We start from the raw sequence: 22222 nt of genomic DNA, 5'->3' as shown, positions 1-22222 counted from the left end.
TTATGCTGCATAAATTGACGTTACTTGCCACATAATCCGGTCCTCTCTGCCGCATAATTTGATCCTCCCCTGCTGCATAATTGAAGTGGCCCTGACTACAGGCAAATGGATAAATGTAGCATTAGTGGATACTTATGTTCGCTCTGACTCTTTCTCTGTTTATATTGATACATTTGGTACAAGAAGCGAAGGGGTTCGATGTGCTTTTAGCTGAACATAATACCAGCGTTATTAAGTTAAACATGTAAGTGGCAGGAAGTGATGTATTTTATAGAGTTTTCCCTTCTTGGGCTTGTTTTAATTATTCACAGCTAGCCATTAATATGAAAAAACTCTGTTCAATTCCGATTTCATAAGCAACCATATGATCTTTATCAATTTTTACTGGAGCTGTTCAGGTCAGTGTTTTCAACATTTTATTTCTTGCAACAGGTCAAATCTGAAGCCATGAAGAGCACACCTCACTATGTAATGAAACAAAAAGTAGAGGAGATCAACAGTGGCCTTCAAAAGATTGAAAATATGTTACAACAAAAAAGCAAAAATATCATTAAAGCCAAAGAAATTCAACAGGTAAGGTTATTATTTCCTCGAATCAGAACTGCCATTGTGAAAAAGATGACCTTTCCTTATCATTAGAAAAGAAGCTTTTCCAAAGTTCATCTTAACCCCTCCTTCGTGGAGTCCATTTTCGAGGTTTTCAAGAGCCAACTAAAGGACAAGCAAAAGGTGTGAGTGTGAAAAAGTTCAGTTAACAGAAACTCATCAACTTTATTGCGCTTGGTGATTTAAAGAAAAGGCTGTCAAAGGAGCTGTCACTTTAAATGTGACCGAAACAGACATGTCTCAATGATGTCCAGCGATCAAAGCTTGTCTTTCCCCCTGAGATGTAGTCAGTCGATGAAGAATTTTGCGAGTTATGAAAGCTTAACATTTTATATAATTTCATTGTAAATATAACATAGCAGTTTTGTAAAGGTTAACTTCAGGTCTGATGTATAAATGGGGGGTATGGAACTGAATATCGTGGTGAGAATATCCTCTGCCATAACTATTGTGTACTAAATATTGTTTAGCAAAATATCTCTCCATTGCAGTTAATAATAGAAAATCTATGCCTAATAGGGCAATATTTTTGGGAACGACTAAGATGCCGTATTTACGTTAGACAGTAATCTTTAATAGGCTATTCGAATATACTACCTTAGTGGTCTGCTCACAAACGGGGTGACACTTGCGCACCGACGTTTTACAGCCTGCCAGCATTTTGTTATGCGACTGACGTACTAATTAGTTGCATCGAAAATGTGCATTAAGAGAGGGTCTCAAAAACCTCCTTCCTCATGAATAATAACAAAGCAGGTGACGTTTTGCAACCCCTCTGCAAATGGCTGTACTGTAGGGATGGTGGACTGCCTGGGACAGCAACCTCCGTTCTTGCTTTCATTTTACCATCATGTGAGTTTTTTTTTTTAAAGATTCTCATGTCCTTTAAAGAGACTGGAGCTTCTTTAAAAATATATTTACCTACTGCAAAGATGTCTGGGAAACTTGCAAGAAACCACTGTATGCTTTCCCTTGAGAACGTTCAGTACGATTCCCAAAGGGTAAGTGGGTTCCGGAACAACTGCCCCTTTGCAAATCAGTTATCACCCCGACTCTGGTATTGGTAACTGATCAGTGGTTTGCTATCACAATTGTTGTCATAAACCGTTTATACGTCCCTTACCAGACTGCAAATTGCAAATAAGAGGAGGATGCCCCGTTCATGCCCCTCTCTATTTGCAATTTTGAAATAGTTGCAAAATCACTAGTATAAGTTGAAAACTATTTTCTGACTTGTAAAAATCATTTTGTACATTGTAAAAAAATATTTGCAATTACAAATCCTGTGGCTTTACAAATAAGAGACTTTACAACTGCAAAACACCTTTACAATGTAGGACCTTCGTTGTGAGTGGCGAATTTGATCCCCAGCTTTGCACAAAAAGGTAGGTTTGGTCATTCATTCTAAGAAACTTACCTGAGCACAGCCCTTATTGGAGCCCGTAAGGATATCAGTTACCCAACTATATCTGGTGCTCTCTAATGCAACTGAAACACCACATTCTCTGTAATTTAGGACAGATGGAACTTTGAAACACTTGTGACTTTTCAAAGTGATTTTGGGCACCACATCACAGGAGTGTTTTGAGTTTATGTAGTGTCAGTCATACCAACACAGCATATCCTTAATTATTCATCATGTCTGTATGGGGCGTGTTGGTGATGGTATGTCAAAATATCCAGGACAAAATGAACAATGAAAGCGTATTATGTATTTTCGCTTTTCCAATTGAGTTCTCTTTAAAGGTAGGAGGTTCACATTTTGTCAGTGCTCTCATTTTCAGTCCATTAAACCATTTAGGGCCTGATTCTAACTTTGGAGGACGGTGTTAAACCGTCCCAAAAGTGGCGGATATACCACCTACCGTATTACGAGTTCCATAGGATATAATGGACTCGTAATACGGTAGGTGGTATATCCGCCACTTTTGGGACGGTTTAACACCGTCCTCCAAAGTTAGAATCAGGCCCTTAGTTGGTTAATAGACGAAGGCCCTCATTACACATTGGCGGAGGCCGCCCGCCAAGGTTGGACCGCCGAGCGGCCGCCTATGCGGCCACAAACCCGCCAGCCACATTACTACATCCCCGCTGGGCCGGCGGGGATGTCGGCCATAACATTGAGGCCGTGCGACGGGTGCAGCTGCACCCGTCGTGCTTTTCACTGTCTGCCCCAGGGGCCCCGCGACTCCCATGGACAAGCTGGCGGGAAGGGGAGTCATAATCCCCAGGGCAGCGATGCAAGCAGCGCTGCCCTGGCGGATTATAACCGCCGGGACAACAATGGCGGGAAACCGCCGGGACAACGATGGCGGGAAACCGCCGGGACAACAATGGTCATAATTTGGCGATTTGTACCACCAGCCTGTTGGCGGTACAATCGCCAAAACAACCCTGGTGGTCTTTGACCGCCAGGGTTGTAATGAAGGCCTAAATCCTTGATCGCAACTTCTTCAGAGCTGAACTGGAGGAATTTGAGGCTATCTGAAATATCTATTAGCTTTTAGAGAAATGTTACATCAGTTACAAGCACTGACAAGATCAGAGTGTACAAATTCTTTCTCCTATATGATCAGGTGTACTGGTGCTTTCAGAGGGTTTAAAGAAGTATCAGCCTGAACAAGGTGTAAGTTATTTTATCCTTCGGTGTGAGGGTTGATAAAAGATCTATCTGTACTGTAGCTCATAGGTTTAAAACTGGTTAACAATGTTTGATTCTGTGGAAAAGTGAGAGCTGATGTAAGGCAGAATTGGATATTTCATTGAAAGGTTTTGATCATGGGCTGTGAGTCCTTCAAAAGCCCAAGGGATTTGGTGCAGTGATGACCAAACAGAAGTCATAATTGTTTTTGGCTGAAGCCACTTAAGACTTTCGTATCAAAGGATCACCAATGAGGTGGAAATGGGCAATCTCCATTTTTGTTAAGCTGAAGTTTAAGTGTGTGGCTGACTTCCAGAACTGAATGAGAGGCACACAGGATTTCACTCACTGGGTGTCCGTGGTTGATTATACTGTGCAATATGATTGAGGTAGGCTTGATGCAGATGCCAAAGACAGCTTACGAGAAACTGGACCCTTGAGCTACAACAGAAGTAATGAGAAGGGGTGACGTGAGTTTCTGTCCATTGGAGGGTTGGGAGAGAAGCCACTTCAAGAGACTTTGGCTTACTCCCATGCAGGAAGAAAGCATGAGGAGGAAGGCCAAATGGTTCAAAGTGTTAAACACTGCACCCACCAACAAGAGGGCTCTCCCTTTTCTATGTGAGGGGTGTTGTTAGCCACCTGAGTAGTAGTCGTCTACATATTGCTGCGTAGCTGCAGCATCCTGCTTTCATGAGCTGCGTTGCTTCCAGTCATAATAGAACTTTACTATGCAAGGTGAGGTGCATTATGAGGAGGCAGTATGAAAGGTTGTCTTGGTTGAGTTGCAGAGGTTGGTAGAGATAGAGGCATGTTCTACAATACTGAAAGTACAGATGTCTATCAGGTGATTGTACATTCAAAATGGAGGCGCATCTGAGCTGGCTTGCAGTCTATCTTATCAAAGCCAGATATTCCTATTCCACCTGAAGAATGATGCAGAAACTATACATTGCTAAGCCAAAACATGAATGAAACAAAAAAACGTATGTGCTGAAACCAGTATATAGGCCCAGATTATCCAAAAAGATTCAGAAGCATTAAGGTAGACAGAATGCAAGAGCACAGTATTGCAAATGGAAAGTGTTAGACCTGACAGCCTTAGGGTGGTCACCCCTAACTTTTTGCCTGCCTCACTCCATGTTTTAGACACTGTTTTTGCTGGTTTTAAGACTCTGCACACTTTACCACTGCTAACCAGTGCTAAAGTGCATATGCCCTCTTTCTTTAAACATGGTAACATTGGACCATACTCAGTTGGACTATTCAGTTTACTTATAAGTCTCTAGTAAAGTGCACTATATATGCCCAGGGCCTGTAGATTAAATGCTACTAGTGGGCCTACAGCACTGCTTGTGCCACCCATTTCAGTAGCCCTTTAACCTTGTCTCAGGCCTACCATTGCAAGGCCTGTGTGTGCAGTTTTAGTGCCAATTCGACTTGGCATTTGAAAGTACTTGCCAAGCCTAAATCTCCCCTTTTTGTACATATAAGACACCCCTAAGGTATCCCTAGGTAACCCATAGGGCAGGGTGCTGTGTAGGCAAAAGGAAGGACATGTACCTATGTAGTTAACATGTCCTGGTAGTGTAAAACTCCTAAATTCGTTTTCACACTGCTGTGAGGCCTGCTCCCTTCATAGGCTAACATTGGGGCTGCCCTCATACATTGTTTGAGTGGTAGCTGCTGATCTGAAAGGTGTAGGAAGTTCATATTTAGTATTGCCAGAATGGTGATATAAAATCCTGCTGACTGGTGAAGTTGGATTTAATATTACTATTTTAGAAATGCCACTTTTAGAAAGTGAGCATTTCTCTGCACTTAAATCTTTCTGTGCCTTACAATCCACGTCTGGCTGGGTCTAGTTGACAGCTCCTTATGCATTCACTCAGACACACCCCAAACACAGGATACTCAGCCTCACTTGCATACATCTGCATTTTGAATGGGTCTTCCTGGGCTGGGATGGTGGAGGGCCTGCCCTCACACAAAGGACTGCCACACCCCCTACTGGGACCCTGGCAGACAGGACTGAACTGAAAGGGGACCAGGTGCACTTCTAACCCACTCTTTGAAGTCTCCCCCACTTCAAAGGCACATTTGGGTATATAAACAGGGCATCTGCCCCTACCAACTCAGACACTTCCTGGAGAAGAAACTTGTAACCAGAACCTGCATCCTTCCAAGAAGAACTGCCTGGCTGCCCAAAGGACTCACCTGACGGCTTTCGGAAGAGGACTGCTGCCTTGCTGTTGCCCTGATGCCTTGCTGCTCTCTGGCTGAGATGAAGAAGTGCTCTCCAGGGGCTTGGATAGAGCTTGCCTCCTGTTCCCTGAAGTCTCAGGACCAAAAAGACTTGATCTTCACAAGAAGGACTCCTTGTGTGGCGAAATTCAACGCACATTTGCCAGAAACGACGCACAGCCTGCACCGCGGTGAAACTTTCACCGCACGCCAAACTCGAACGACGCAGCTCGCCTTCGCAACAAGAAGATCGGCGCAGCGCCAGCATAGCGACCGGAACTTCGACGCATGGCCCACTAGATCGACGCACAGCCGACCTGGAACGACGCAGCCCAATTTCCAGAGAGGAATCGACGTAGCGCCTGCATGCAGTAGAAAATGTTACGCAACGCCCAACTGATCGATGCAGCTCCTGTGACTTCGTCCTGCCAGCGCCGGAAATCCACACTTCGTCCCCGGGGTGTCAGAAAACCCTGCAACCCGAAGAGGATCCATGCCCGAGCACCGGAAATTGACTCACAGCCGTCCCTGCGTGAAAACTAAACGATGCATCACCGTGTGCTGCCCAAGAAATCGATGCACACCCCTTTGTTTCCATGCATATCCTCCTCTGCGGTTCTTTGCGGAGATTTTTCATGCGAACCAGGTACTTTGTGCTTAAAAGAGACTTTGTTTGCTTTTAAAAGACTTAAGACATTTTATATCACTTTCCAGTGATATCTCAACATTTACATATTGCATCTTTAATCGTTTTGACCTGCATTTATACAGATAAATATTATATAGTGTCTAAACACTGTGTGGTGTAATTTTGTGGTGCTATATTGTGGTATTGTATGATTATTGCACAAATACTTTACACATTGCCTTCTAAGTTAAGCCTGACTGCTCAGTGCTAACGGAGGGTGGGCACAGAATAATTTGAATTGTGTGTGACTTACCCTGACTAGAGTGAGGGTCCTTGCTTGGACAGGGGGTAACCTGACTGCCAGCCAAAGACCCCATTTCTAACAGAAAGAGATGTGGGTATGAAGCAACCTAATACCACACAAGCATGGGAAACGGTAATGGTCATCTTTACAGGCAAACTACAAAAGAAGAGCCATCAGATTACTGAATAGTCGGAGGATAATAACACATTATAAAAGATGCCTTGACCGAAAGAATGAAAATCAAAAGCGAGTGTAGCATACTGTGGATAGTGCACTAGAAAAAGTGTTAGATCACTTACTGGATGAAACCTTCAGAAACCTATATTATATCAATAAGGTAATGTTGAAATATAGGACAAAACATGCGCATTGGAAGACACACAGATTGATAAAAGCTGTTGTATTACATTCTCAATATGCTAAGAAATATTAAAGTCACCTTTGTAACAAAGTATTTTGTAATTTCGTGGAAAAAGATTGTGTTCAAATGTGTCCGTAATTGTTTCTGTTTGATGAAAAACAATAGGCCGTTTGTTACAAAAAATAAACACTACAGAAAACATAATAAACCACTAAGGAAGTGGTATATATCTAGAACATCCCTGGTTGGGATAGAGGAACGAGGAAGCGAAAATGGTCCTCCTATGACCCCTGCCAAGGAGCTAGTATTCCTTCTTAGAGCCATGATGAACCTTTCATGGAAGAAATACAAGCAGCATGCGAATTTTCTTCACATCGAGTGTAGCACTGAGGAACTCTTCATTTGGATATTGAGAAGGGAAGTTGGGCCATGCGTGAGGTTGGTTTCAGACAGGTACTACACCACCCGCGTGGAAACCTTCATGCTCTTTCCAGAAGGTCAGGGAGTGCTATGAATATCCCAGGAAGGGTCGCGTGAGATGGTCCCCTGACTACAGTGTGCAGATGCTCTGCAGAACAGCCCAGTTGCAGCTACTTTTGAAATGATTCCTATTAATGAGCACTAGGATGAAAGCATGGCAAAACAGTGCGATCTCGCCACTGCCTGTTACAAATGGCAGCAATTAGATGTGTGTCTTTCCAAAAAAGTGGTTATACTTTCAGATTTTTCAACTAATCAGTAGGATATTTTTCCATTTTCCATTTCCAGCAATCCACCATAGTACAACACGTGGATCTCCATTTCTACCACTCTAGAAATAATTCTTTTTTTTTTTTCAAAATACCATTGTTGGTGGGCTTTGAGAGTAGTATTAAAAAGTGATCTCTGACAATCTATATTTCAGTGAATATTTGCTAGACATGTTTTTTCTTTAAAAAAAAAAAATCATATTTGAGAATAGCAAAGATTTCAGCAAGCCAAACAGTAGTCAGTTCTTTCCACGGAAGGTTTTATTTCAGAGGGTAGAAGAAGGACCATTCACATTTACCATTAATCAGCATAGCAAGGGGGCATTACCTGGATTGCCTGGAATGGGACAACATTATGCAAGACTTTCTGCATAAAGTTTTTAGGATGAGTGTACTTTACATCGCCGTTTCCAGACATAACATTAACTATCGTGCCTTTTGAGGGCCCTTTAAAACTTGGAACCTTCAAAGAGAGTGTGGTGGTACCTAAGAAAAAAAGTCAGTGACTTTAAAGCTAAGTTTATTTTCGCCATTGTCATCTTCCTGAAAGATTTCCTGCTCCAAGTATGTGTTTTTTTGTTTGTGGAATGCCGTAAAGTTAATGAAAACATTTACAGTGTGAACACATGAAAATAAAGTAGAATCATTCAATAAAAGTCATCTTGTCCAGTAATCAGTTTATAGACAGCGACCATTCACTAAGTGTCCTAACGTCAAATTTACATCTAAAGATGAAAGAATTGATGGAATGACGCCAAACTTGGTCAGCGCTAATGGAATGAAACCTCACTGAAACTGAAGTCGTATGGATACCGTATTCTACCAAAAAGGGTTTCAAATAAATACGTTAAGATGTGTATAACAACCCAAATATATAAAATGCACGTTTTTCTTTTTTTGAGGACTGAAGGCTCATCCACTTGCAGGAGCACATAGGGGGATGTATTCTGGCATCATCACTTTAAGGCCCTCATTACAAGTGTGGTGGAACAGGATGGTATTTACCACGTGTGGTAAATACCATTCCCTCAAGGTGAATTCTTTAGCATGTATGATAAATCCCTCCTATTCCCGAGTTTGCAACTTAAGCATTAGGCATACATACTGAATCGGTTTTAAAACATCCAATTTCAAGTTTTGCCTTTTTTCCAGGCCTTTTATTCGATAAATGCACATGTTTGACCTAATTGAATGTGTGAGGAAAAAAACTGCGTAGGTGTGATAATTATCACACAATTCGTAATTCCACTCCTTTTACAAATTCTTGTTCGCACATGCGTGGGAATTTCGCCCTTAACTTTTAAGGACGGCCTAAGGGACATTCTGAAGTGGAGGCATTTAACTGAGATGCATCTCGTGTCCGTTTTCACTGTTTACAAAGTTTGTGTGAAGATGGGATCATTTCAAGGAACTAAGGGCCAGATGTATCAAAGGGTTTTTCCCATTCTGCGTCAATGGGAAAATGTGTTCGTACATATGGCCCTAAGGCCCATATTTATACTTTTTATGCGCCTCGTTTGCATCACTTTTTGACGCAAACGTGGTGCAAACTTACAAAATACAACTCAAATATAATTGAATTTTGTAAATTTGGCCGCTTTTACGACAAAAAAAGACGCAAATTCGGCGCTAAAAAGGTATAAATCAGGCCCTAAGACTCTGCATGAAAAATTAGACCATCCACATGATCATTTTTTTTTTAAGTAGACAAGGTCGTCTCATTAATCAGTGTGTGCTTCGTGTTGGCTAAAGTGCCCTGTACAGTATATTACTGAGGGATGTTGTTCAAACCCCACACACAAAAAGCGTTTTTATCTGTAAAAAGAATGCCAGCAAGTGTCAGATTGAGGCACATACTTATTATCCGCTACTTAAGCCCCATGGGATTGTCCCATCCTTGTAATTTTTGTACACATGAAAATGTGAGCCCTTTTGAACTGGCAGAGCTGCTCGCTGCCTGTGGAGTGCAATTTGTGATATTCATGGTGCCAATCACTGCTAAAAATATGTAACCTTGTGCAGTACGTCACCTTTAAAGAGAGCAATGCAAGGCAAATAATTTCCAGATTGTGAATGCATACAATGAACTTTTTCATATCATTCATAGCCAGCTATTCTAGCGCAGATAAGGTAGTGTACAGGACAGGAGTTATTAAACCTATGGATTCTGGTAGTAGACTGGTTCATTACCTTCAATGACTTAATCTTTCTTTAGCAAAAGTTCACATAGTGCGTGGTATAAGGCTCGAATATATATGAAGGTGGGTGTCACTTTTCTCTAAAGAACCTCTTGCTGGCTTACGTTTCCATCTTAATAGGTGGTGATGTCTGCTTTGAGTTAGAAGGACCACTAACCTGAGTTGTCCTTGAAAAGTAAAGTCCATGTTTGCATCTGTTGCCATGTTCGAACGCCCTATGATGAATGAGTGACTCAATACATGGAGTTCAGTGTAGTGCAGCTCTGTTAATTCACTAAGGTACTTTTTTTTTTACTCAAACCGTAGTCCTGCAAAAATATCAGCAAAGGGGAGACCCGTTGACAGCTAGCAGTGTGTTTTATAATATGAGCCTTTGGATGCAAATTTTTCTCCCTACTGAGCTGAAGCATCCTTTTAAGACATTCAATAGGTTTTTGTGAAGGATGAGTGCAGGAAGAGTTCAGTTTGTAAAATCATTTTATGTTGCTTAAGTATTTTTGGGAACCAGGAGAAGAGGTTCTATGAATGAGATTTAAGGGAAGACAGAGAACTCAGAATGGCACCGGGTCATTGACTGAAATTAAGTGTATAATGCTGCGAAAGAGAAAGATGGCCTTATTTACACTGTGCCCACCCTAATAGCTGTATTTTGCACTTCTTGCTGGTGAGAGAGTCTGTGTTTTGACGTATTGAGGTACAAGAAGTAGATGGAGTTAAGCCAAGAGATGATGGGAGTTTGTTTCATCTCAAACACGCGTTGAAATGTGGTTGTTGAAGAGGAGGTTTTTTTCGGAATAGACAGAGGTATTAATGACAAACAATGAAAGCTGAATAGGTTTGAACTTTGATGTTATTTACCATAAAAGAGTGACTCCTAGCTTTTTGATCTAGGTGTTGTGGGCAATGACGTGTTGCCGTTGAAAGGTTTGGTGGCTGGGAAGGTAATTAGTGATTTTATTGTTAAGAAATAGTAAATGTGCTTTAAAGCTATTTTGTTTGGGTATTTCATGGGCATCCATGATGTACAGAAACACGTGAATGACCTGGTATTGGTTTGCTTCTTAGTAACGCCAAGATGGAGTTAATGAATACTTACCTCAGTAGTGACTGAGTAGGTCACAGTTGTCAAAGTTCTTCAGGGAGGAGCAGAGATCAGTATTGACTAAGACCAGTGTTATTCGTAACCCTATGCAAAGATAACTCAGTTCCACTTTAAGGTAATAATATAATTTTAAATATCACGACATGAATGAAGTAGTTCCAGGAACACAGGTGCCTTTTGTTTGACTTTTGACATGGGAGAAACTACTATTCAGTCAATAGTCAGTTGCTTACTTTTTTATTCAGTCGTTGGCTGCAGAGTACATATGTAGATGTCTCCCTGACTGTAGTGCTTTCCTCTTATTTAGTTTCTAAGCACTAACATAATACAACAGAAATGCACTTCTGAGGTCAAAGAAGACTTTTATTGTTATTTTATTCTTCCCCAACCACAATGTTTATGAATGAATGACGAATTAGTAGCTTTCAAGTCCGCGTTAATCAAACAAAATATATCAGTTTGCAATATACACAGCAGGTTATATTTATAAGATATTGAATGCAAAGCAAAACAAATACTTCACCGTGTAGGAACTATTTACAGCTACATCTTTCTAAGGTCTGCAAGCTGATGACCCCTGTCAGCCGCGAGAAAGAGTGTCATCTACCCACACGGGATGCTGGCAGCTGGCGCCAAGCTCCAGCACGAGGTCCGGCAGATTCGAATCTGACTCTCTGCAGCCTGTTACATTCGTTACAAAGGTGTGCCCCCTCCTCTCAGACCTGGGAAACTGAGCAAGCCTTTTGGAGACTGGCCAGGTCTCCAAGACTACTCCTGTTCCCAAGCTCAAGGGAAGAGAAACGACGCCCATGTACTCTCTCTTATCAGGTCTAGTCTACTGTGAGAGCAAAACATCTTGGTTCTCTGGTGCAAAAACACAGCTTGGAAAAATACAGAACTCCACGTTAAAGGCAATGGGCAGCTAACCTAAATATCAAATGCAATGTCATGTTAAAGGCAATAGGCAGCTAACCTAAATATCAAATGCAATGTCTAGTGTCATGTCAAAGCCAATAGGCATCTAAGCTGAATACAAAATGCAATATATAATATCATGTCAAAGTCAATAGGCAGCGGAGCTGAATACAAAATGTAATATATGATATCATGTCAAAGCCAATAGGCAGCTGAGCTGAATATAAAATGCAATGTATAATATCATGTCAAAGCCCATAGGCAGCTGAGCTGAATACAAAATGCAATGTATAATATCATGTCAAAGCCAATAGGCAGCGGAGCTGAATATCATGTCAAAGCCAATAGGCAGTTAAGCTGAATGTAATGGCTAATGCAATGTCAAAGCCCATAGGCGGCTCAACTGAATACAGAAAGTAATGGCTAATGCCATGTCAAAGCCAATAGGCACAATACAGAATGTAATGACTAATGCAATGTCAAAGCCCATAGACGGCTAAACTGAATACAGAAAGTAATGGCTAATGCCATGTCAAAGCCAATAGGCGGCTCAACTGAACAAAACATACCATGTGCTACTGGTGAACATTGAGCAACTAATATGCGCAGTGGTGAAACACAAAGTCATTGGTCAAAACAAACTTTATCAAATGGCAGGACATTCCGCCCTTTGACCAATGAATTTTTGTTTCACATATCTCATATTTCAAACAAACAAAAAAAACATCAGCACAAAAAAAAACATTATGATGAAATCAAATTTCAATGATCAAAGCAATCCCTGTAAAGCAATAGAAGTGAATTAACACATTGATCTCATAACCTTTCACATCAGATACATCTACATAGAAAAGACTGGGCAATTTTTTTTTTTTTTTTTTTCTGAATGAGTCTCTAATTCAACAGTGTTAGCAATTTGATGTGGCATGAGTTCTACTCATGTAAAGATGCACGGTCCACTTGAAAGGTTTGCTGGAAGATAAGCAAAAGTCAGAGTTCCATAAGAGAGGCAAAAAAAAAAAAACACAGCAAACAAGTTGAACTTGAACTGAAGGCGCAGTTTGCGCAAAATGGATCCATGGTGCTGGCACTTTACTCAGCCAGGTTCAGGTTGGGGATTCGGTCCCTTCCCCGACCCCACACGCACACACCGGAAGGGGGACCACACAGCACACTCAGGGACAGCGGCGAAATGTGGTCGGATCTGCAAAAGAAACAAGTATGATTTTTCTTGCAAATAACATTTTTCATTTAAACTGCACCCTTCCTCTTTCTTTCCCTGTTTTATAATCAGTAGGACGTTTTTGGGGCCCTTTGTTATATTTTCTGCAGGTTCTGGAGGGTCACTTGGGGCTTCAGCCCACACATCAGTACTGAGGTTTTTATCTGCTGCGCCACAGCTTCCTTTTTCTTGCACTGTCAGAAGGGCTGGGGCAGACTCATTCTTTACCAAACCTCCATTCACTGCACTTTTGTCAATTTGGGCCATTCTGTCTCCAATTTGTATGAATGAATCAGATTCTTTTCTAGGTATCAGCATAATTTAGATTTTTCCTTGGTAATTTGCAGCAATCACTCTCCCTAAAACCTGATCAATTTGCCATTTCTGTTCTGGTAACTTTCCTCTCCCCAACTGCTCTGTGACTGCTTGCATGACAGATTGCTTTTGTGCGTGCTGCACAGTTTTTATCAAATCTAGGGGAATGTGCATCTCTCTCATCTCTGCCCACCTGTAAGTGGCCTTTTCACATTTCTGGGGCACCCACATAGCCATCCCCACTAAGGCAGAATTCTGGGTGAACACTTCTCTCTCAGAATTTTTCTGATTAACATCTGCAAGGTAATTGAACCAGTTAGGTACAAGCCATGTGGCTAAAACATTATCAAAGAACCAAAAATCAGCGTAAAAATGACACATCTCACGTAGCTCTTGCTTTAAAATCTGACACACATTATACAACTCTGTTCCTTCTACGGTGCCAGAAAACAACATTTCAGTCAATGAATCATCAGTAAAACAAACATGCTTTTTATCTTCAGTAGACACGAATTCAAATGGTGCACACAATTTCATTGGTAACTCTTTTATCTGTGGTACTCTAGCCCTGTCTTGCAAGTACCAGATCCATTGTATGATTCTAGCTAGGGGCAGTATTTTCTTCCCTTGTTCTTGAATTACATGTACATAAGTATTTCCTTCTTGCACTGCGCAGAAACCTAAAGTCTGCATTATTTCATTTGCCAAATCACAAGCGCGCAACTGCATATAATTTTTCACAGTGACCATGTACAAAAGTGTTAGGATTTCTCTCAAATGAGGGCTATTCTTTTTCCAAAAATCAAACAAGCTAATGAAACTCGGGGTGTCTTGCTCTAAAATCTTTCGTTTTACTTGTGCATTTTGCAACGGTAACTCGTAAATCACATTCTGGTCTCTCTCCTCCGTGTTATCAGTTGAGGAATGCATTTTGGCTGCCAAAAACCCTGGCTCACACGGAAACTCAGTGCAGCTCGGACCTGTCTTAACCCCCTCATTACTGGAATGGGACAAGAAAGATTCTTCAAAAACAGCCTTTTTATAACTTTCAGTCGGGCTAATTTGCTCATGTAAATTCCTATTTTCATGTTCCAACTTCCTACATTTCTCCTGCATTTCTCTGTAAGCAGATAAAGGTATCCAGACCTTTCTGTCATCATTACTTCCAAAACACACGTTTTCTACATATATACAACAGGAATTATTTCTCAAAACATTATCAGGCCTTTTAGCTACACATGCATTTTCTTCTGTAATTCCCCAAACAGAAAACAATTCACAGTTTTTCTTAGCACCATCAGGCAGTTCATCAACACATGTATTCTCAGACATGGTCTACCGTGCTACTGTGATTCTCCAAACAGAAAACAATTTCTGTAATTCTCCAAACAACAAAAAAACAATTACACTTTTAAAGTGTGCACTTAGAAATCTACTAACTCCTCAAACCCTTTAATCACCTCTTAATGACCGACCCCACGACTCCAGGTACCAATTGTAGTGCTTTCCTCTTATTTAGTTTCTAAGCACTAACATAACACAACAGAAATGCACTTCTGAGGTCAAAGAAGACTTTTATTGTTATTTTATTCTTCCCCAACCACAATGTTTATGAATGAATGACGAATTAGTAGCTTTCAAGTCCGCGTTAATCAAACAAAATATATCAGTTTGCAATATACACAGCAGGTTATATTTATAAGATATTGAATGCAAAGCAAAACAAATACTTCACCGTGTAGGAACTATTTACAGCTACATCTTTCTAAGGTCTGCAAGCTGATGACCCCTGTCAGCCGCGAGAAAGAGTGTCATCTACCCACACGGGATGCTGGCAGCTGGCGCCAAGCTCCAGCACGAGGTCCGGCAGATTCGAATCTGACTCTCTGCAGCCTGTTACATTCGTTACAAAGGTGTGCCCCCTCCTCTCAGACCTGGGAAACTGAGCAAGCCTTTTGGAGACTGGCCAGGTCTCCAAGACTACTCCTGTTCCCAAGCTCAAGGGAAGAGAAACGACGCCCATGTACTCTCTCTTATCAGGTCTAGTCTACTGTGAGAGCAAAACATCTTGGTTCTCTGGTGCAAAAACACAGCTTGGAAAAATACAGAACTCCACGTTAAAGGCAATGGGCAGCTAACCTAAATATCAAATGCAATGTCATGTTAAAGGCAATAGGCAGCTAACCTAAATATCAAATGCAATGTCTAGTGTCATGTCAAAGCCAATAGGCATCTAAGCTGAATACAAAATGCAATATATAATATCATGTCAAAGTCAATAGGCAGCGGAGCTGAATACAAAATGTAATATATGATATCATGTCAAAGCCAATAGGCAGCTGAGCTGAATATAAAATGCAATGTATAATATCATGTCAAAGCCCATAGGCAGCTGAGCTGAATACAAAATGCAATGTATAATATCATGTCAAAGCCAATAGGCAGCGGAGCTGAATATCATGTCAAAGCCAATAGGCAGTTAAGCTGAATGTAATGGCTAATGCAATGTCAAAGCCCATAGGCGGCTCAACTGAATACAGAAAGTAATGGCTAATGCCATGTCAAAGCCAATAGGCACAATACAGAATGTAATGACTAATGCAATGTCAAAGCCCATAGACGGCTAAACTGAATACAGAAAGTAATGGCTAATGCCATGTCAAAGCCAATAGGCGGCTCAACTGAACAAAACATACCATGTGCTACTGGTGAACATTGAGCAACTAATATGCGCAGTGGTGAAACACAAAGTCATTGGTCAAAACAAACTTTATCAAATGGCAGGACACTGACGAGTAACCAGATATAGTAACAATTGTCAACATTAACAAATCTCTGACAGTGGCATTGACCATTTCCCAGTTATCCATGCTTCTCCTTCAAACACATACATTTTGCTTCCATCTCACAATATACAGGAACACTTATGACCATGATTATATTTATCTACAAGTAAATTTTGGTGGGCAGAAGATGACGGACGGGATAGATGAATGCCAGTCGTTACTTATGTTTTGTATGGCTATCATTGCTTGTATTTCAGCTGCCAATAGAGCTAATCGTCAGGGCTCACCCTATTACTAGATGTACGCATGGTAGAGGTCTTTATATCCAAATTTTATTAGATGTTGGTTGCTAGACCTGAAACATTGATAATCTCTTTATTTCATAAATGGATATAAACCCGCAAGCTTTTGTGATCCAAGGCTTTATGAAATAGGTACTACTGAATATACTAAATCGAAGTTGTCATCAGTGAATATCTAGCCCCTACACACATTACAGAGCACCCTTTGTCTCAACACTATTTATTTTCAGAAAACCACACAATAAAAGCAGATACTGCAGTGATACAACCTGTCCTGCAACAGTTGACATTTAAATTCACCCCATTTATGATGCTTAATAAATATGTTTCTTTTATTTCTATAAACCTATAGAGGATACACAGTAGCAAAGACACGGAAATTCCACATCTTAACAATAAGGTTGTCGCAGATGATATCAATTGCAATCCTTTTGCTTACCTTACAGGACCATACTGATCAATATCCAGTATGATTACACAACACACACGCATACCAAATAGACATTCTGTTTGTTACTATTATGTATCACGTCAACATGCGCTATGGTTCACCCCAAGACACAGCATAGATACACATTTCATTCAGTATATCAGGCTTCATGTGAGTTGCAGTATCTTACCAGGCAGGCGCAACCTAACCACATCTAACAATTAATATATGCTCTGTTCAATTGGGTCTTGCTTCAGACTTAGCCTTTAATGCCATAAGATATGTATGCCAAATCATGCCTTGCACATATTTCTCCTCACCTTGTATATCCTAGCTAATGTGTCTGCTCCTGCATTGGCCCAGTTCCTTAGATCCCCCAGGTGTTTGTAGCCGGTGCTGAAGGTGATTTCTATTCCATTGCAGTATGTCTCTTTGCCAGAATAAATGCTAGGTCTATGAATATGGTTCCATTCTTATTTTTTTGTTTTGAGCATTATGCTGAAAAGCCATTTGAAGGGCTCCGGGCCATTAACATTCCTCTCAAACCTGAGACCTCTGTCACTACCAGCACACATAACTGTGATATCACTGGGAAAGACCAGACTTTACCATGTGATAAAAAAAACCCTTCTGCTAATAGGCACCTGGGACAATCTGATGAAGCTCCTTCAAATACTAAACCTATACATTTTAGGGCAAGATATAGTCTGTGAAGGTAGTTAAACTGAGCATATTTCAGTCTGGGGTTCCTGACATCTGTCGCACAAAGGGTGATGTGACAAATGCTTGCAAATAGCCTAACTACTTGCAGTGGCTCTGGGGCGTATTCCAACCCATCATTTTTCACCCACTGTGCTACTCTAGATAAAGGTCCACCTTGTGCAAATTAGTATTGAACACACTCCTTATGAAAGAACAGTCTATCCCGAAATGCCAGGCAAGGCTTCCCAGTGGGATATAATTGGATCCTAAGGCACACTGAACAAGTGACCCACAGCTGGCCATACCCTTGGCCACTTCGGGCATTACATCAATTACACAAAAAGTGGTGGGAGTAATGCTTGCAAATAGTCTAACCGCTGGCAGTCGCTTGGGTGGCATTTTGCACCCAGCTCCCTAGTTAACTTTATGTGCAGTGCTGCAAAAATGTACGGCAATCTGGGCATGACCAACATCTTGGCTATAGCCATTCTCCCCAGTGGAGAAGGGTGGTGCATAATGTGGAGGATTGCTGTGTCACCTACACTACTGGTCACTGGTTACCTCATATAAAGTCTACATCAATGTAAAAAAAAAATCTTGAAAGTTTCAAATTTCCATTCCTGTCTAGAAAGCGATACCGTTTTGTTTTCTAACCATGTAAGACATCTCAATGGATACAATCTAGACTTGGCACAATTTATTTTCAGACCAGAGATAATACCATTTTTTTCCAGCAATTCCTTTACTGTTGCCATCAGATTATGTTGAGATTTCCTTAGATAAATGAGGGCATTATCTGCATACAATGAAATAATGTGCTACCTGTCAGCTAGACTCATTATAGAAGGCAAACATTTCTGTCTTGAGAAACACACCACAGACTCAGTGGCCATTGCAAATATAATGAGTGATAATGGCATCTCTGCCTGGTAACTCTGTTAATACAGAATTGAATAGAAATCACCTGGCCCATCCATATTTAGGCCAGAGGTGCCACATAAATTAATTGCACCTCTTTCCTGAACTAGTTCCCAAGGCCCATTTTTCAAGGACAAATGAAATGGCCAACCCAGGGTATCGTAGGTATTATTATCTATATCAAGAGAGACAGTCAGTTGCACCAGCCTCTCCCTCAATGTCCCCTCCATAAGGAGTAGGAGTCACCTTACACTGAGAAATCTATTTGTGCCTGGAATAAAGCCAGATGCATCTGGATGTATCACAGCATGAACTACGGGCATCAGTCTAGAGGCTAGGACCTTCAACAGAATGTTATAATCTAGATTCAATAAGGACAGAAGCCTATAGGATTGCGCATCCAGAAGATCTCTTAACTGTTTGACCCGCACCCTCATTGATTCAGGCAATCTCCCTATCAACCGTGCATTCTCATACATTTGCTTCAAGGCAATTTGGGATTTGTAGGTGATGTTAAAATCGTCTGGGATTCCATCTGTCCTCGAGATCTTATTTCTTGCCATTTGATCTACTGTGGCACACATTTCTTCTGTTGATATTGGGACTTCTAGTGCCTGGTATTGTGTAGGGGTAAATCTAGGTATATCAATAGCATTTAAATAAGCCTGCAATTTTGCTGTGTCTACTTCTTGTGAGGCAGAATACAACTGTTTTAGTCCACAAAAGTCTCATTAAAGCCCATCTATTTGTCAACTATATGTTTTAATAGCCACAATTGGGGCTCTCGAGGTGTCAGTCTTCTGGCATGCTGACTGACTACATACTCCCAGTAGTGCACCCTCCACAGAATGCCAACCAAGTCAGCATACTTTTTTTCTAGTCCGTAATATGCAGGTGGGATTCTGGGTCAGTAACAAATATAGAGTCTGCCTCCCCAATGTACTGATAAGTCTTGATGCATGTTACCACTTTAAAAGCATCCCAATCTGGTGTTTTACGAATTACAAATCAATTGTTCTCATTAAAGTGTTGTGTGTTATTATTACTAATGGCAGTTCTAAACGGGGTGATCAAGGCCTCTTTAGTGTACAACTCCCAGGTGGGGATCTGTGTTTGCATTCTATTCCATGACCTTACCATCTTAAGTGGGTTATGATTTACAAAGGTAAACTTACTGTTTTGTGTAAGTTTACTCTTTTTTGGTATTCGCAAACTACGACTTACTGGTAACTTTATGACTGCAGAGACTTTGGAGTCTGGGTGGAGAACGTCACACAAAAAAAGATAGGCCTAGCTGTGGCAGCATGTCTGGCATTGGAGGATGCCGTAGGACTCGATGCACTCTTTAGTTTAAAAAATAACTTGGCAATCCTGCTTTCATGATTGATGTTATGAACCAGTCATCAAGGTACATTTCAATTTTTGGGCCTTTTGAGTACTCTGGCATTCCAATAATCCTTATGTTGTTATGCCTTGAGCCCCCCTCAACTCCTCCTTTGCCACTTTTATATGTGTCTGCATCTCCGGCACCACTGGCCACAGTGATTGTAAAGTTGTTCTCAACTCTCTCCGTGAGTTTTCTATTGTCTGCCCTCAGAAGCTCAACATCTTTTGCTAGTGAGTCTACTTTCGATTTCAGGGTACTTTTCGTGTTTTGAACCACTTGCAGTATTTTAGCAAATGTACCCCTATGTTTATCCAACGTTAACTCTACAAGCCAAAGGTGATCAAACTGATCAGAGTTGTGCACCAGCATCTCAGCTGGTTCGTTAGTCAGAGTTGTGCACCAGCATCTCAGCTGGTTCGTTAGTCTGTATCACTTATCTCAGCCCTTTCAGTTGCAACATTGTTGTAGCAGGGCTCAACAATGCAGTCCATAACCTAAAGAAAGTTCATCTGCACCACACAATCAATAGATTGGGTACCCTACCTACATATGTACTACAGAAGCTTGTGCGAACCCCCACTAGTTGAAGCCATGGCTCCCACAAGAATCTTGTCCTTACATTCTAATCTCAAGAGTGGTCAGCTCCCTCATAGCTAAGCGCACCAATATGCAGTGGACCCAGGTCAGTTGGATCAGCAATTACAGCATGAGCTCATCACATTCTGAAGGCCTATCAAAGCTAGCTCACATAGAGTGCAGTGTGCACGCAGTCAGTTGGATCTCCAGGCTGCCCCTCTCTTCACCAGTTTGCTATCATGAGTATTGGTCTTGCTTTCTACCCAACCATCTATATATTAAATTACATAGTTCCTCTTCATCAGGGGAGGCACTGCACATTTAGTCTAATGATGAGCCCTCAATATCCCCCTTATTCCAGCTCTCTAAAGCCAGCATTTTGGAGTCTTCCAGGTCTAAGCCAACTGCTGCAGTTCTGTTCCCACACCTGCGGCAGTCCTGCAATTGCTTTGTGCTTTGTACCTGCCCAGGAGGCCCAAACCATTCATAGTATCTTGCAGCCTAATTATGCCTTAGGTGGGCCAAGGTTACAGGATCTCTACACATCATCCTTGTCCCGGGTGACCGACCACCCTCTAAAGAGGCTTTGCTGCTGCTCCTGATTTTGCACACCACCCACAGAGCAGCGTTGAGCCTGAGTCCTAACTCTGCCACTGGTTGAGCTGTTGCTGGCCATCTCCTGTGTCATGCTTCCCGGGAGTGCAGGATGTGGTGCAGATTCAGATAGGGCTCAACTAGCCCTAAGATATACAGGATCCTTGAGGAGAACGAGGAGCTTGACTCTGAGCTTTGACAAACATGATTCACACAGTCGCCATCTGGGCCATGCCCTCACGAACAAAGCTCTTAACAGTGTTTTCAGAGAAGGACCCACCTTTTTGTGTTGATGTACTACATAATTAATACTTAGCAGAAAATTTGAATTGTTAGGCTTCAGTTATTCAAAGCAAAAAGTTGAATATGGACCCTCTCATTGTGGAGCAAGGGTGATTTTGGTGTCATTGGGTGTTCGGATGAAAGCCTATGATTATCTGTGAAGTGGCCCCACCCCTACTACTTTTCCTTTGTCCTCAAGAGTATCCTGCCATAGTTTCTTTTTGTCTCAATGGAGTGACCCTTAATCTGAAGGGAACACCCAAACTGCAGATCTACTGCTCATTAGGCTCCTCCTTGGTATACCCTAAGAAGGTAAGACTCTGAATTGTTCTACACAACCTGTAATCTCAAGGTAATACCTCCACTTGATCCCTTTGCCTAAGTGCCAATTTGCAGCAATATTATTTTATTTTTTGGGGTGCAGTGGTTTCACCCACGACTAATGCCTACTGGCCTCTCTAAATAAATTGTCCAGTCACTCTTATAGTGCAAATGATCCCCTTGGTGTATATTGTTAATGCATGTGGATGATCCCAACCATTATACACATAATTTTTCTGTATTAATTGTAAACATTGAAAAACATTTTTAATATGAAATGGTGAGTGCAGTTCTTTTTAGGATGAAATGGTGAGTGCAAGTTGGAGAATAGCTGCTGCCCACAGTGAAAAAAGCAAGGAAAACCCCATGCCTCATTTCTTCTTTATCTTTTAGCACCTTTGTCTACAGGTCCAGTCTGAAGGAAATGCTCAACATTTTCCGGAAGACCCAGCCTCTAGAGTTTATACCTATCTGGTGTCAAGTACACATCACCCCTATGGTGCATTCTGAGATGCAGTAAGGCTTGCCCATCGCAGAAACCATTTTGAGAAGACAAACTCTGCCTCAACATGGTTGGTTGGAGTTTCCAACTTTGTGAACATTATAGCAATGATTTATATTGTCTTAGTACCCAACTGC

At 41.4% G+C, this 22222-nt stretch overlaps 1 protein-coding gene and 1 long non-coding RNA gene across 10 annotated transcripts in view; one reads left to right on the top strand and one right to left on the bottom strand.

Annotated features, from left to right (window-relative positions):
- SYNE2 (spectrin repeat containing nuclear envelope protein 2) overlaps nt 1-22222 on the top strand; it is a 1823309-nt gene that overhangs the window by 1100683 nt on the left and 700404 nt on the right. For all 9 annotated transcript variants that reach the window (XM_069207355.1, XM_069207357.1, XM_069207362.1 and 6 more), the window contains one exon: nt 433-573. In XM_069207355.1, the coding sequence (XP_069063456.1) occupies nt 433-573 (141 nt within the window). The remainder of the gene's footprint in view (nt 1-432; nt 574-22222) is intronic.
- LOC138259543 (uncharacterized) lies at nt 12604-16059 on the bottom strand. Its single transcript, XR_011198751.1, has 2 exons — nt 15039-16059; nt 12604-12952 (listed from the first exon to the last, which is right to left on the bottom strand). It is a non-coding gene; the product is annotated as an uncharacterized lncRNA (long non-coding RNA).

The sequence above is a fragment of the Pleurodeles waltl genome, chromosome 9 (assembly GCF_031143425.1).
Source record: "Pleurodeles waltl isolate 20211129_DDA chromosome 9, aPleWal1.hap1.20221129, whole genome shotgun sequence".
NCBI classification, from domain to species: Eukaryota; Metazoa; Chordata; class Amphibia; order Caudata; family Salamandridae; genus Pleurodeles; species Pleurodeles waltl.
The sequence above is the reverse complement of the archived record's forward strand: the minus strand, read 5'-3'. Positions and strand labels throughout refer to the sequence as shown.